At 43.1% G+C, this 12,785-nt stretch overlaps 1 protein-coding gene across 13 annotated transcripts in view; it reads right to left on the minus strand.

Annotated features, from left to right (window-relative positions):
* dab1a (DAB adaptor protein 1a) overlaps positions 1-12,785 on the minus strand; it is a 239,200-nt gene that overhangs the window by 42,685 nt on the left and 183,730 nt on the right. For all 13 annotated transcript variants that reach the window (XM_034583815.1, XM_034583814.1, XM_034583813.1 and 10 more), the window contains one exon: positions 2,297-2,551. In XM_034583815.1, coding sequence (XP_034439706.1) covers positions 2,297-2,366 — 70 coding nt within the window. In that variant the 5' untranslated portion in view covers positions 2,367-2,551. The remainder of the gene's footprint in view (positions 1-2,296; positions 2,552-12,785) is intronic.

Here is a 12,785-nt window from a genome sequence, read left to right on the forward strand (position 1 = left end):
GAGAGAGAAAGATGGGGAAAGGGAGGGAGTGAAACTAAAAACCCTCAAGTCTGAATGCTGAAGGCAGACCATTCATCTTTCCTCTCATATGCTCTTCTGGGCTTTCATCCCAGTCTGTGTGTGTGTGTGTGTGTGTGTGTGTGTGTGTGTGTGTGTGTGTGTGTGTGTGTGTGTGTGTGTGTGTGTGTGTGTGTGTGTGTGTGTATCTGCATCTACCCAAATATGGAGAGCAGTCTGAATGATGAACATGATCTCCATTGCAGCAGAGACAATACTGTTTCTAAATAGGACATGAGCGGCATTCAAGCCTTCCCTTAGACAGTGTGTGTGTGTGTGTGTGTGTGTGTGTGTGTGTGTGTGTGTGTGTGTGTGTGTGTGTGTGTGTGTGTGTCTGTGTGTCTGTGTGTCTGTGTGTGTGTGTGTGTGTGTGAGAGGCAGCGCTTGTTTGTAGGGGTCGCACGACACCGTGTGCAATGAGGCATCTGCTGCAGGTGATACTGAGAGCGTGCACACGTGTGTGCATCTTTGTGTGACTGTGTGTATCCATTTACGTGTCGCTCCCAACGGTGTCCCGAGTTTTTGCTACATCAATCAGATGCTTATTCAGTGAATGCTGGGCGTCGCTCTTGTTATTGGGCAGGTGGCACCGAGCAGCTGGGTAATGGCTGCCAGCCTGGCCCCTGGCAACACCTCTGCTCTGAGACCACCCAGACCTGTTCTCATACACCTGCTAGCTATATGCCTCTGGAGCTTTTCACACCTGGATCTGTTTGCTTCTCACCAACCACAACATCCCTGCACCTGTTTGGTAGCAACCCACTGCACCGTAGCACCCCCACACCCGTTAATTAGCTACGAACAACACCAGCCCTGCATTCTGTCGTTGAACCTAAATCCATCATCAACAGCCAATCGAGACGCAATTAATAAAGAGAGGAGGGCAGCTGATGGAGCTGTGTGTGTGAAGAACCATATCTAACCAGGGTACAACCTGAGTCAGTAGGGAATTATTGACAGTACTCTACACAGGGAAACTACATTTTGATTTTTAATAATTCCATTACCTATACTGACTTGATTGCAACCTTTCAACTACAATCTGAATAGAATTATGGAACAGAAAATTCTAATTTAAACCTGTATCACAAGGTTCATCAACCCTTAGGCCAAGCTCGGACTAAACCACTTTCAAAGTCCTGAGTCGTTGTGAGTTCACGCTACAAGACTGACTGAAGACAGGTGGTCACGAAGTATACGATCTTTCACCAGGAGACTAATTCTGTATGGGACTGTAAAAGGCAGATTAGCAGTTCAGACTGGGGTATTTTTTGTTGTGGAATAATGCCTCGCAGTGCATAGTATGTTTTTTGTCATATTTGATTGTATTGAAGAGAAGATCATTAAATAAATGAAAGAAGTGAAAAAGTTCTTTAAATTAATCGGTAATAAAAAATAATCGTTGGATTAATCGAAAAATGTATCCTTAAATTAATCAATTAATCGAAAGAATAATTGTTAGATTAATCGATAAAATAATAATCTATAGGTGAAGCCCTAGTGTGAATGAGACTTTAACTGAAAATGCTGCCTGTGTTTCAGGAGGAATCAATTCCCAATTCTCAACAGAATACCAATGACAGGTAAGAACCTGGTACTAATAGGCTTTTTCATTGTAGACGTTTTGACCTGTCACAGTAGGAAAAGCAGAGATGTAATAATAAAATCAATGATGGCTGAATTCCACTTATTAGTTTCAGTTTTAACGCTTTGGTATTGTACATGCTCGCCCACTGTCACACTGTCATGGCTTACAGGAACACCTGTGCTTTTCCCACTATAAGACGTAATGAAGTAATGAGCAACATGATACTTTTCTCATTAACTGTTTCCAACTGTAAAACTGGTGTTAACTGTGTAGTATTTCATCCTATTTACGGGTGAGGTTGTTGATTGTAACCAACAGATTATACCCCTCCTCATCCTCCCTTCCCCTTCCAATCATGTAAAAAACCTACGGTGGCCTTTAGGTACCATAACAATGCAAATGGCCATTTCTGGAGCCAGAGTTGGGTCGTGGGCTGTAGCAGAAACAAGACGGTGCAACAAAGTAGACTCCCCGACTCTAAGCTAACTCAATGATTCCTATAGTTTCAGGTGATGAAACAATAATAAAGACATGAATACTATATTTCCACTTATATGGAGTAAGAACTACATAATGTTCAGCTCTGAAACATGCAGAAATGCAGACAGCTTCTGAACTGGCCTGCTGGATAAGAGGTAGCTGTGCTCTTACCTTTCCTTTTGGAGTCCCGTCTGACACTGCTGGGCCTGACCGCTGGCTGTAGCTCTGTCTCTGTTGACATCCTCAGGCTCCAACTGGGCTAGACACCGCTCCGCTGGGATCCGTTGGGCTCAGAGGGTCCAGTTCACAGCGTCAGTGCCGGCTGTGTGTGAGTGGGCGCCGGGTGTGTGTGTGGAGGCCCACAGGCTCATGGGAGAGGGATGGGCTTTAGCCCTGACACAACATCCCACACACACCCACAGAGAGCTGGAGAGAGAGAAAGGAAGAGAGGGGTTTGCTTTAGTTAGGTTGTGTTTACTGTTGGCAGGCGAAACCTAGCAAGAGTTCTCAGCAGGCATGAAAATGAGCTTGTTTCTGATCAGCAGCCTTGAGTGGATGTTGCCCGTGGTAACAGACGAGGGAGACCTGCACTGCACTTCTTGCTTCCTATCAGTAATGTGTTTCAACAAGAACACAGCCTGAGGAACAACCTGACTTCTCCAAACAACAGTATAACAAGCACCTACATTCAAACAGGTTTAAAAACACTGATACTGAGCAACTTCACACTAAATGTTTAGTCAGATTATGTGAAACCATTTATTAAAGGTTGTGCAAGAGACTATCAATTCTGAAGGATGAACCACACAGGCTTGGAGGAAGGTGCCTCATTTGTGGGAGAGGAAATACTTGGTAGTGGTGTTCTATTCAAATGACTTTATTCTTGGAATGTTATGAATTGTTTCTCATTAAATTATGAATTATTCTCATTAAATTAAGATTTTTTTTCATTAAATCATAACTTAAGTCTCATAATATTAAGACTTTATTCTCAAAAACTTGATATCCAATATGTCCCTAATACTATTTTAAAAGAAGACAAAAATAAATACAAAATATAAAACATAACAGCATGTAGATTTTTTAAGTAGATGACTATTAGAGAACTATTAATGTGGACATGCCGTATTTAATTGCCATTGTTTCTGTTTTGATTTTGTGTTATTAATGGTTTCACTGCTGCACAAATTTGCAATGGAAAGGCCACATTGCCTACAAAACAAATACAGCATAGCATTCCCCTTGTATTGTAAAGTACTGCATTAGTGTGTTAGGCTGAAAGTAGTTCTTGTTTTCACCAGCTCAGTCAGTCTCTCCCTGCACCTGCACTCTCATCATCGGTTGTGTCTGAGTCAGGGCCTCTTGTTGGCTCTCTCCCTCTCCACCAGCTTCATTTTGTTTTTCAAAATAATTAGCTAGCCAGCTGGTGATATGTGGAAAGACCCATAACCTATGGTATCCTGCAGGTCAGCCTGCAGGTCGGCAGGTTTGGGTGAGGTTACGAGAAAATGTCACAAGTTCAGGCAGGAGTCAAAAAGTGAAAAAACATTAGGCTCGGCTGGGACTATACTCGCTCTCTCTTTCAACATACACATGCACACACTGCAGGGAGCAGGTCTTCTTATGGACTGACTGTAAATTCAATAAATAGTGTCAGTTTCAGTCTTCTTTATGTCCCCTAGTGGCACGACAGTAGGATCAATATTAAATAAATATTAAATTAAATTTTCCCGGCTATTGTGCTATGTCTGCATCTCCCACATTAGTTTGCCATGACACTGGGGTGACAATAGGAGAATCGGATTATGACGAAGATCATCCAACAGTGTTGATGAGAGAGAAAGCTTTATTGTTTTTTTATATAGTGTGTTATTGTTTATTTCATGGTGTTACAAATATTACCCATTACAGCAATAATTTGTTTGGACAACACTTGGCGTTCTTCCACAGAGAATGGATGCAAGTCAAAAAACATGCAAGAGAGTGATCATGATACAGGACGAGGTCATTCCAAACAAGAGAAAGAATCAGACCAGTCAAAACACAACAAGGAGCTTATAACTTAAAGGTTCAGTGTGTACAATTTTGTACAATCAATCTGAGAAAAATCTGTGATGTTTTCACTAGTGTATAATCATCGAAATTGTACGAATTGTTGTTTTCTTTACCCTAAAACACACCCTTTATATTTAAATACTTTATATTTGCATCCAAACAGGACAAACTAAACACCTTTTGAGTTTTTATGACAACTGAAGGCTGCCACAGGTTCTCTTTCATTCTGGAAGGGGAGGGGGGGGGTGAGGGGTGTTCAGCTGCAATGTGCAACATCACCACTAGATGTCACTAAATTCTACACACGGAACCTTTAAAGAACATCTACTGCTGTCTCATGGACATGGTTTGGGTATGAAATGTCTGACACTACTTTTTGAATCATGCGGCTGCCTAGTCCCCACAATACAAACACCAGTAATCTTATAATCTTACTCTTTATATAACATAAGATTTGGGTCTTAACGCTCAGCTCTATAAGAACCAGGTTATAACTAACTATGATTTCTCTTCAACACTACGGCCACACTTGTTGCCCCTCCCGGCCCCTGTCCAGTGCCTGATGGGCCCCTCTGGCCCCAGCAGTCTGTCCTTTCTTTGCCCATCTGCTGCTACTTTATTCTGAAGAGTTGCCTGGCAGTTACTTCCATAACCTTGCAGCCAAACACTCTCAGATCTGCTCTCTAACCCTGTCACATAAATGCATGAGAACACACACACACACACACACACACACACACACACACACACACACACACACACACACACACACACACACACACAGAGACACACACACATTAACATGCACACACAAGTGCAGACAAGCTCCTTTCTTACTCCAAGTTGCTGAAGTACAAAGACAGCAGGAGACAGCTGCAAGTTGACATGCTGCATAATGAATCCAACTAGCTTCTGAGCTGCTCTTCACCTCTCCTTCCACTGTTAGTCTTGACCCCTCTTTCCCTCTCCGTCCTCATCTAAAAGTGGCTGAGTGAAGGCTTGAGCAAAACCAAAGACTGGTGCTTCTTGGGAAAGAGGGAAATCTCTCTTTTTCTCTTCCTCCCCCTCTACACGGTGTTTCTGTGTGAATAGGAGGCCCCTGTAAGCCTCGGGCGAGAACAGATGAATTGAGAGGCTTTTAATTTGCCGCAGACAGAAAAGAACAGAGTCCATTTAATTCTGCCAGCAGAGGCCATGTCGGCAAAATGCTGACAATATTCTTTATCTGGTCCAAACACACTGGAAAAGTGTGAGTCACTCCAATTACAGGCATTATCAGCAGCACTGTTCCACCAAATGGATGGAGAGAGAGTGAGTGTGAGGAGAGAGGGGTTAGGTGGAAGAGAAATGAACAGGGTGGAGAGAAAGTGAGGGGTGAGGGAACATAGAGCGGGTGAGTAAAATAATGAGAAAGGGGTATAAGGGGAAAGGAAAAAAAGCCCAAGGAAGTAAAAACCGAACAAAAAGGATGGAGTTTGAGCTGCTTCAGCTGTAACCCTGAACATGTCCCCCTCTGTCCCCCTCTGTCCCCGTCCTCTTTGTTCTCTGAATTTGTTCTTCTCCTTCTAGCTGCAGCGTCTTTCAGGCAGCATCTGGAGTGTTTAAGAAAGGCAGTCTGTTAATCCTTGAAGAGGCAGGCGAGAAACCCCCCTCCCCGCCTTAACCTAGAAAATAACTGCTTTTTTTTCCTACAAGAACACAGATTCAAAGATTTCACTTCTGTGGAGTTGATAATCAAAAATATATCAAGAAAAAACTGTGGAAATATTCCAGAGGTTAGATTCCATGCTGTGAGAGCACTACTCACATAGTTGTAGAAGCCAACCCAGCAAACCATTGCAAAAAACTAAAAGCCACCACTTCACCAGTGAAAAAGAGCAAAAAAGAAAATGAAACTGAGGCTGAAAAGGAAAAATGTGCTACAGCACCACTCTCCAGACGTCTGCAACGCTCCAGACATATGGTTGTTACTCCGGAGACTCCAGGAAAAGTTCTACATCTAAGCTACACTCCCTGGGGGGGAGAACAGGCTAATTTCTCCAAAAAGCTGTCCATGTCTAGCTGTATAAATTCCCTGCCTCATATTCACACACACACACACACAGATAATGTGAAGGGAAGAAGCACGAGACGCCATCATGAACACTGTAGTGGCGGTTTGACCTGGAATCAGCAAGTAAGCTAAAAGTAGCAGCGGAGTAGGATGTGAACATGGCTTAGTGTGTCTGGATTTAGACATAAATCAGAAGCCGCACCAGAGGAGAGACAGTCTGGGAGAAGGGCACGGGCAGCAAATTGGATGTCCGTAAATGGGGTGCTGCCAACAGGCACGGGTGGGTGATGTGAGGATGTGCGTGTGCGTGTGTGTGTGTGTGTGTGTGTGCTCACTGTATATATACGCGGACCCGAAAAACAGGATCCTGGCAGCAGGAGCTTAATGCCCAGAAATCATCTGCAGTGCAGTCTGCCAGGCAAATGGAAAAGAAAGAAAGAAAGGAATAAGAACAGGAGGGGTGCTGGCTTTCTATCCCTCTCCCTGGGTCCTCTCTCTCTCGCGCCCACTTCCCGCTCTCTCAGGGTAATTGTGTTCTGTCCATCAGGCTCAGAGTTAGATTAGCGGCTGCACTCATTCAGCTCTCCTGCCATCTCAATAATGAATAATCATACAGTCCACCTATACACTGCTTTTCTCGCTACCTGTGCTCCGTCCATCTTCAGCCTCCTCCCCGCTTCGCCTGTGCCCACCTTTGAATCCTGACGCCTTATCAGACTTGTTGTTAAATAACCATGACTGCATGTACCAAAGGTTATCCCATGTTACTTTATGACCTGGTTCAGATGTTTAAAGGGTAAATTAACAATGTTTCACAATCAGACACATTGAAATGTGGTTTTAGGGACCTGCATGTGTTAACTAGACCTTCAACAGACATGATGAAGTTCTATTTAACACATGTAGGGTGTAGACTAGAGCAAGCAAATGAGAGAAATGTCAATCAACATTTATTCCATCTGGAAAAAACAAAGGTTTATGCTAACAGCAGAAACTAGGAATATGAATATGCCAATGAAATACTGAGACCCACCGGTTTACGATGTGCAGTAGGTCAAATACAGCGTCCACTCAACTCTGGCAGCCGAAGCAACTCAACAAGAGCAGTGACGAACGAAGAATGAGCCAGAAAAGAAGTGAGGAAGTGGTATAAGATTAACTAACAGAGAACAAGACGCACCACTATGGTGGATGACTTAGCAGACTGTGTATGTCCGTGTGTGTGTGTGTGTGAGAGAGAGAGAGAGAGAGAGAGAGAGAGAGAGAGAGAGAGAGAGAGAGAGAGAGAGAGAGAGAGAGAGAGACAGAGAGCTTGGGGTTAAAGTTCAGTATCACACCTTAATGACTTCCTCATATTGCTGCACTTTGTCCAACACTCAGCCAACAATAAATGAAGGGTTGTGTCCTCTTTCCAAATCTCAAACTTAGTAAGAGATTAAAATTTCAATATTTACTGATAGATATTATACATGGTAATTATGATTGAGGGGCTACTTTACCCCTACGTTTCGGGTGAAAGGTCTCTCACTGGAAATTCAAACAAATGCCTTGACAACGCAGTGCTGGGAGGCACGCATGCACGCACGCGAGACAGCTGACGGGCAGAAGAGGATTGGGAACATCGGAGAAAGGTGACAAAATGAGTGCAGATTCCCATTCACGAGCATCCCATCTTTTCAAATATATATAAATGTCATGACGTATAGATATCCCAACTGGTTGACACTACGTAAGCGTTGGTCCTGCAAGGTTGTTTTTATAATTTAGGTTATAAGTGTGATATAAAAACCGGCCTTTACGTATTTCACCAAAGAACAGTCATTTAAATTAGTTTACAGATCAAGATCACATCTAAGTGTGTAGTGTGTAGTATCACTTTAAATGTGCTGCAGCCATCCAGGGCTGTGTGTGATATGGTTGCTGATTTGTAAAGGAAACTTAAAGTTATTTCCCTCAATCGAATGACGGCCACGTCAAAGATCAATAAATGATTAATCATTAAAAGCTCTTTAAACTGAACATTAAACAACTGCTTCACCTGAAACACCCAAACGCTTTGTTAAAACAACTGACACCAGCTATTTGCAAAAAATAATTAAGTAAATAAGGTAAGTGAATCATAAAAGAAATAGATTCAGTAATTATTAGACATGCATATAAAACTGATAAAAAGAATTCTGTCACTCAAAACCCCCTCTCCTGTTTCAGCTCCATCTGTCATTCTTCAATGAAAAGCCAAGCAAATTATTATAAAAGATAATTCTGATACATTATGACATTTTGTTTAGGATAATTAAGTATTGTGGCCACCAGTCCTAAACATGTGATGTCCTGCATGTTACTAAACAAAACCCAGCCAATGTCCTGACAGCTGACTGAAGCCTCACTGGGTTTTTACTTGACAGCCATTGGCCAGTAGTACTCCTTGAAGTAAAAAAGGTTGGATCACTTTTGAAAGGGTAAATTATAAAATGGGAATGGAAACAGGAGAGCAACAGCAATTTGGGTCAATGCAGTAATCACCCGCTGAGAGGCATCTGACGAAATACATATGATCACAGCTCGACACACCATGGTACAGCTAAAGCATGATATGCAAGGCCTGTGGTACAAAGAATAGGTTTGACACTGATCTAAATAGAGATTGCATCCCCCAACACCACATTAGCCTCTTGAGAGTGAAGCAAGAAAAACAAAAATTGGGATTTCAACAGTGGTTATATCCATTCCACATATAAACAACGACTCAAAATTGTTACTGCAGCTGTCGAGTGGATAAAGCACCAGCTATTGCACCAGGCCTGGAGGCCTATAAGAACAGCAGTGCAGCTAATTCAGCAGGCAGTAAGCCAGGCCAGCAGCCAGCACAACAGCACGCTGCAGGAGGGAAACATGGAAACACAGGGCTCTGAGCTGCTTTAGGTTCTCCACACGGCTCCCTGCCTGAATGACTACAAGGAACATTCAGCAGAGGCCTCATCAGGAAAAGGTAAACACACTCACACACAGACACACACTCGATTTTTCCACCCACAATCTCCTGCCAGAAATAGGACACCCCACAAGATGACAGATTCACGCGCACGTGCAGATCGCAAATTAACACAAAAAAACGTGTGCGCGCGCAAACCCACACTTACTCCTCAGATTATCTTCACCTTACCTATTTACAGACACAGGGCTGTAGATATCAAAGCACAGCACTCTCTTTGGGGAATTCCTCCTTTCACATGTTTTGAGGGGAAATAGATGAAAACGAATCTCGTTCTCCCTGCACCTCCCCTGTGTGTGTGTGTGTGTGTGTGTGTGTGTGTGTGTGTGTGTGTGTGTGTGTGTGTGTGTGTGTGTGTATCTTGTGCTTTGTTAATGTGCTAAAATGTAAATTTGTCTTGCTCAACAATGTGTGTAAGACGGTCTTTTTCATGCAGAGAGGAAGCAGCATATTTGCTGACAGACTATACCTTTATTAACAAACCGGCACTCTGATTCCATTTTTCTGTCAGTCTGTCTGTCAGTCTGATCTCCTCGCTGTCTGCTTCATCCCCACTCTACTATTCCACTACAGCAGTCTAACACATGTGAGACACGTTTCCTTTTGCTCAGCTCCAGCATCGCATTTAAGGTGTGATTCATGCTTTTATTCATTTACTGCACATTTTCCCCTTTTTCATCTCTAAATATGTAAAACTTCATGTCTTCGCACATCCAGACCTGCTGCATGTTGCTCCTCATTCCCGGCACTCATGTGCAGGTGGGAGTAGCTCCATCCTCTCCAAGAATGACTTGGTGATTTATGTTTGCTCGTGGTGCACAGAAGCAGGCTAATGTCAGCAATATGGTAATGGATTTCCATGATCAACCGAGTATGGCGCTAACACACAACAGACCTCTCGGCTCTTCAGGTACCATATACCATTTTCATTTATTTTCATGGCATCTTTAATTCTATGCATCACCAGTTGGTGAATGAATGAATAAATTGTGTACAGGGGGGGGACAGCAGACACATTTAAGGAGAGGATTGGCGGTTTTGATACTTGATCACAGCTACACAAGTTGTTTAACAATTTGACCTGTTGCAACCGGTGTGTCCCCAGCAGCTCTGAAGCCAGGGGTTGCTCTTTGCACTGGAAATCCCATCATCACTGAGCTACACAGTTCATTGTGCTGCTGGCCTGTTAAAAGTGTCCACTCAACATGATTTAGATCCCCCACAGGCCCTCTGGACCCCATCAGCTGGGCCCAAAGTGACTGATAGATCTGCTACATCTGTGGAGTGGAACAGAAGAGACGAGGATTCTGGAGCATAGAAATAGAGCCCGAGCCTGTCGGAGCAGAAGACTGAGACTTAATGAGGGATGCAATCATCAATTATTCAAAACACTTAATCATAGTGTTGCACGATGCTGTTGCCCAAACACATGTGCACACTGGATAAACACACACACACACACACACACACACACACAAACACACGCACACGCACACACACACACAGAGATACAGATAGATGGATGAAATGGGAAATAAAGATACAGAGAGTATACTGTTGCTTCACTGTGTCTGTATCATTTCATTCTGATACAATGAACATTAAATAATCAAGGCTTACACATATACTCACTTAAGGAGAAACATCAGAATAAATTGTACCTGCTTAAACTGTGCTGTGCCACTGGAGAGTGAGGTCTGCTTTTCCCTTTACCCTGACCTGTAAATGTTCTGTATGTTGTGGACGACCCACGGGAAAACAACGCATGAAAACAACCTATGACTGAGCTGGTGGCTGTAGTTCTGTTTTATCTATTTAGCCTGGTGTTGTGTTCTTGTTGACCCATTTACTGTCGAGAGGTGCGGTTAATTAATTCCTATTCACCAATCATTAGCGACTGACATGATTTTTATTCAACATGGAAGCTGTGGTTCATGGGAGCAGTTAATGTTTTTCATGAAAATCAGTTGCTCTTAATTAAGCTTGTTGCTATTTTACGGTTTCTATTTTAATAGATGTAGCTATGTAGGAGTAACATACTCAATACTGCCAACAAAGTTATGAGTTGTCTTTCCAACTGATTCAAATGGTTTTAGCTCTGTGTCTGATTCATAGATCTGGAAACAGGCAACTAGGACAACACCCCCCACGGGACGATCACTGCCAGCCTGTGGATTCAAACCTTTGAACTGGAGCTGTGAGGAATCACTGATAATCAATATATCACATTTCTCCTCATTGTCAGGATTTAAGATATCCAACACTCCAGCCCTGAACTTTTAAGTGAACCAGGTCAATTCAAAACAAATCATATCAGCCATGATATGACACATCCAGATTAAATACAGTTTCATTGTTACAAACATTATATACAATTCAGTTCCCTTCATCAGTTAAATCAATTTATTCATAGCCGGGCCCCAGCAAAGTAGCTGACTCATATTACCTTTCATACAAATGAGAAAAAAAACAAGATTAACTGTATCAGCTTTAGTAGATACCCTGAGATGAGGTATCAGAATAGATATCAGGCGAGAAAATGTTTCTAGACTCAACAAAATAAAAACCTTTTCTCTAAAATCTGCGCACTCATGAAAGTGTGAATCCAAACATACACCTGAGTATAAGCACAGAGTGCTCATTTGGAGAGGCTCGTGGTAATGTTTGCTTTCTTCTAGGAAACAGCACAGTAAAATACCACAGTTTTTCCTAGTCTGTACACATTTCAGCAAGGAACAGCATGACACAGACACAGAGCAGAGGAAGAACTGGATAGCAGAAAAGAGGAGTAGGCAGTGACTAAAAGAAGGGAAGGATGCTTTAGGCTAAACCTTCAACAAAAACAGCCCCAAACCTCCTCACTTGCAAGCCGCTGGCGAGATGAGCAGCTCGCTGCCAGCAACTTGTTCCACAACACACATTTGGAGAAGCCAACGGGTGAGTTTAATCAATGGTGTTCTTGCTCTGTCAGCGTGTCGATCTGTGCTGCAGGGGGAGGAACATGTTCTCCACTTCTGTCCTCCGAGCCCAGTCAGAGTTCAGAGGGAACGTCTTGGTTCAACCTACCCTCTTCAGCCTTTGGGAAAAAATCCCCAAGGGGGTACAAGTACAACTTCTCCCCAGTCCTAATCCTGTGCAGTCTCCTGCCACTAGTGGCCATCAGTCAGCCACAGTTCTTGCCTCCTGCCCGTGTGTCTAATCGGACCGAGCACACTGTCACAGTCGCCTGCCCTTCCAGTTAAAACACAGACAGCCAAACAAAATCAATCTTTACTGAGTGTCCGTGTTTAATAAGGCCCTGTTGTTTCTTATAGACTCTGACAATCTGGCAACATGATCAGGCCACACACAGAAAGACACACAGACACAGACACACACACCAGGAGCTCAGAAATGACGTTTTGCTTCATTAGAAATGGGCTTTGATCCTCATGAGGTCTACTGGTCCTGACAAGGTCAGTGTTTATGCCGGAAATGGTCCAAAAGAGGTAACAAAAGTGAGTATACACACACACACACACACACACACACACACACACACACACACAAACACACACACA

This window comes from Hippoglossus hippoglossus, chromosome 4 (genome assembly GCF_009819705.1).
Source record: "Hippoglossus hippoglossus isolate fHipHip1 chromosome 4, fHipHip1.pri, whole genome shotgun sequence".
NCBI classification, from domain to species: Eukaryota; Metazoa; Chordata; class Actinopteri; order Pleuronectiformes; family Pleuronectidae; genus Hippoglossus; species Hippoglossus hippoglossus.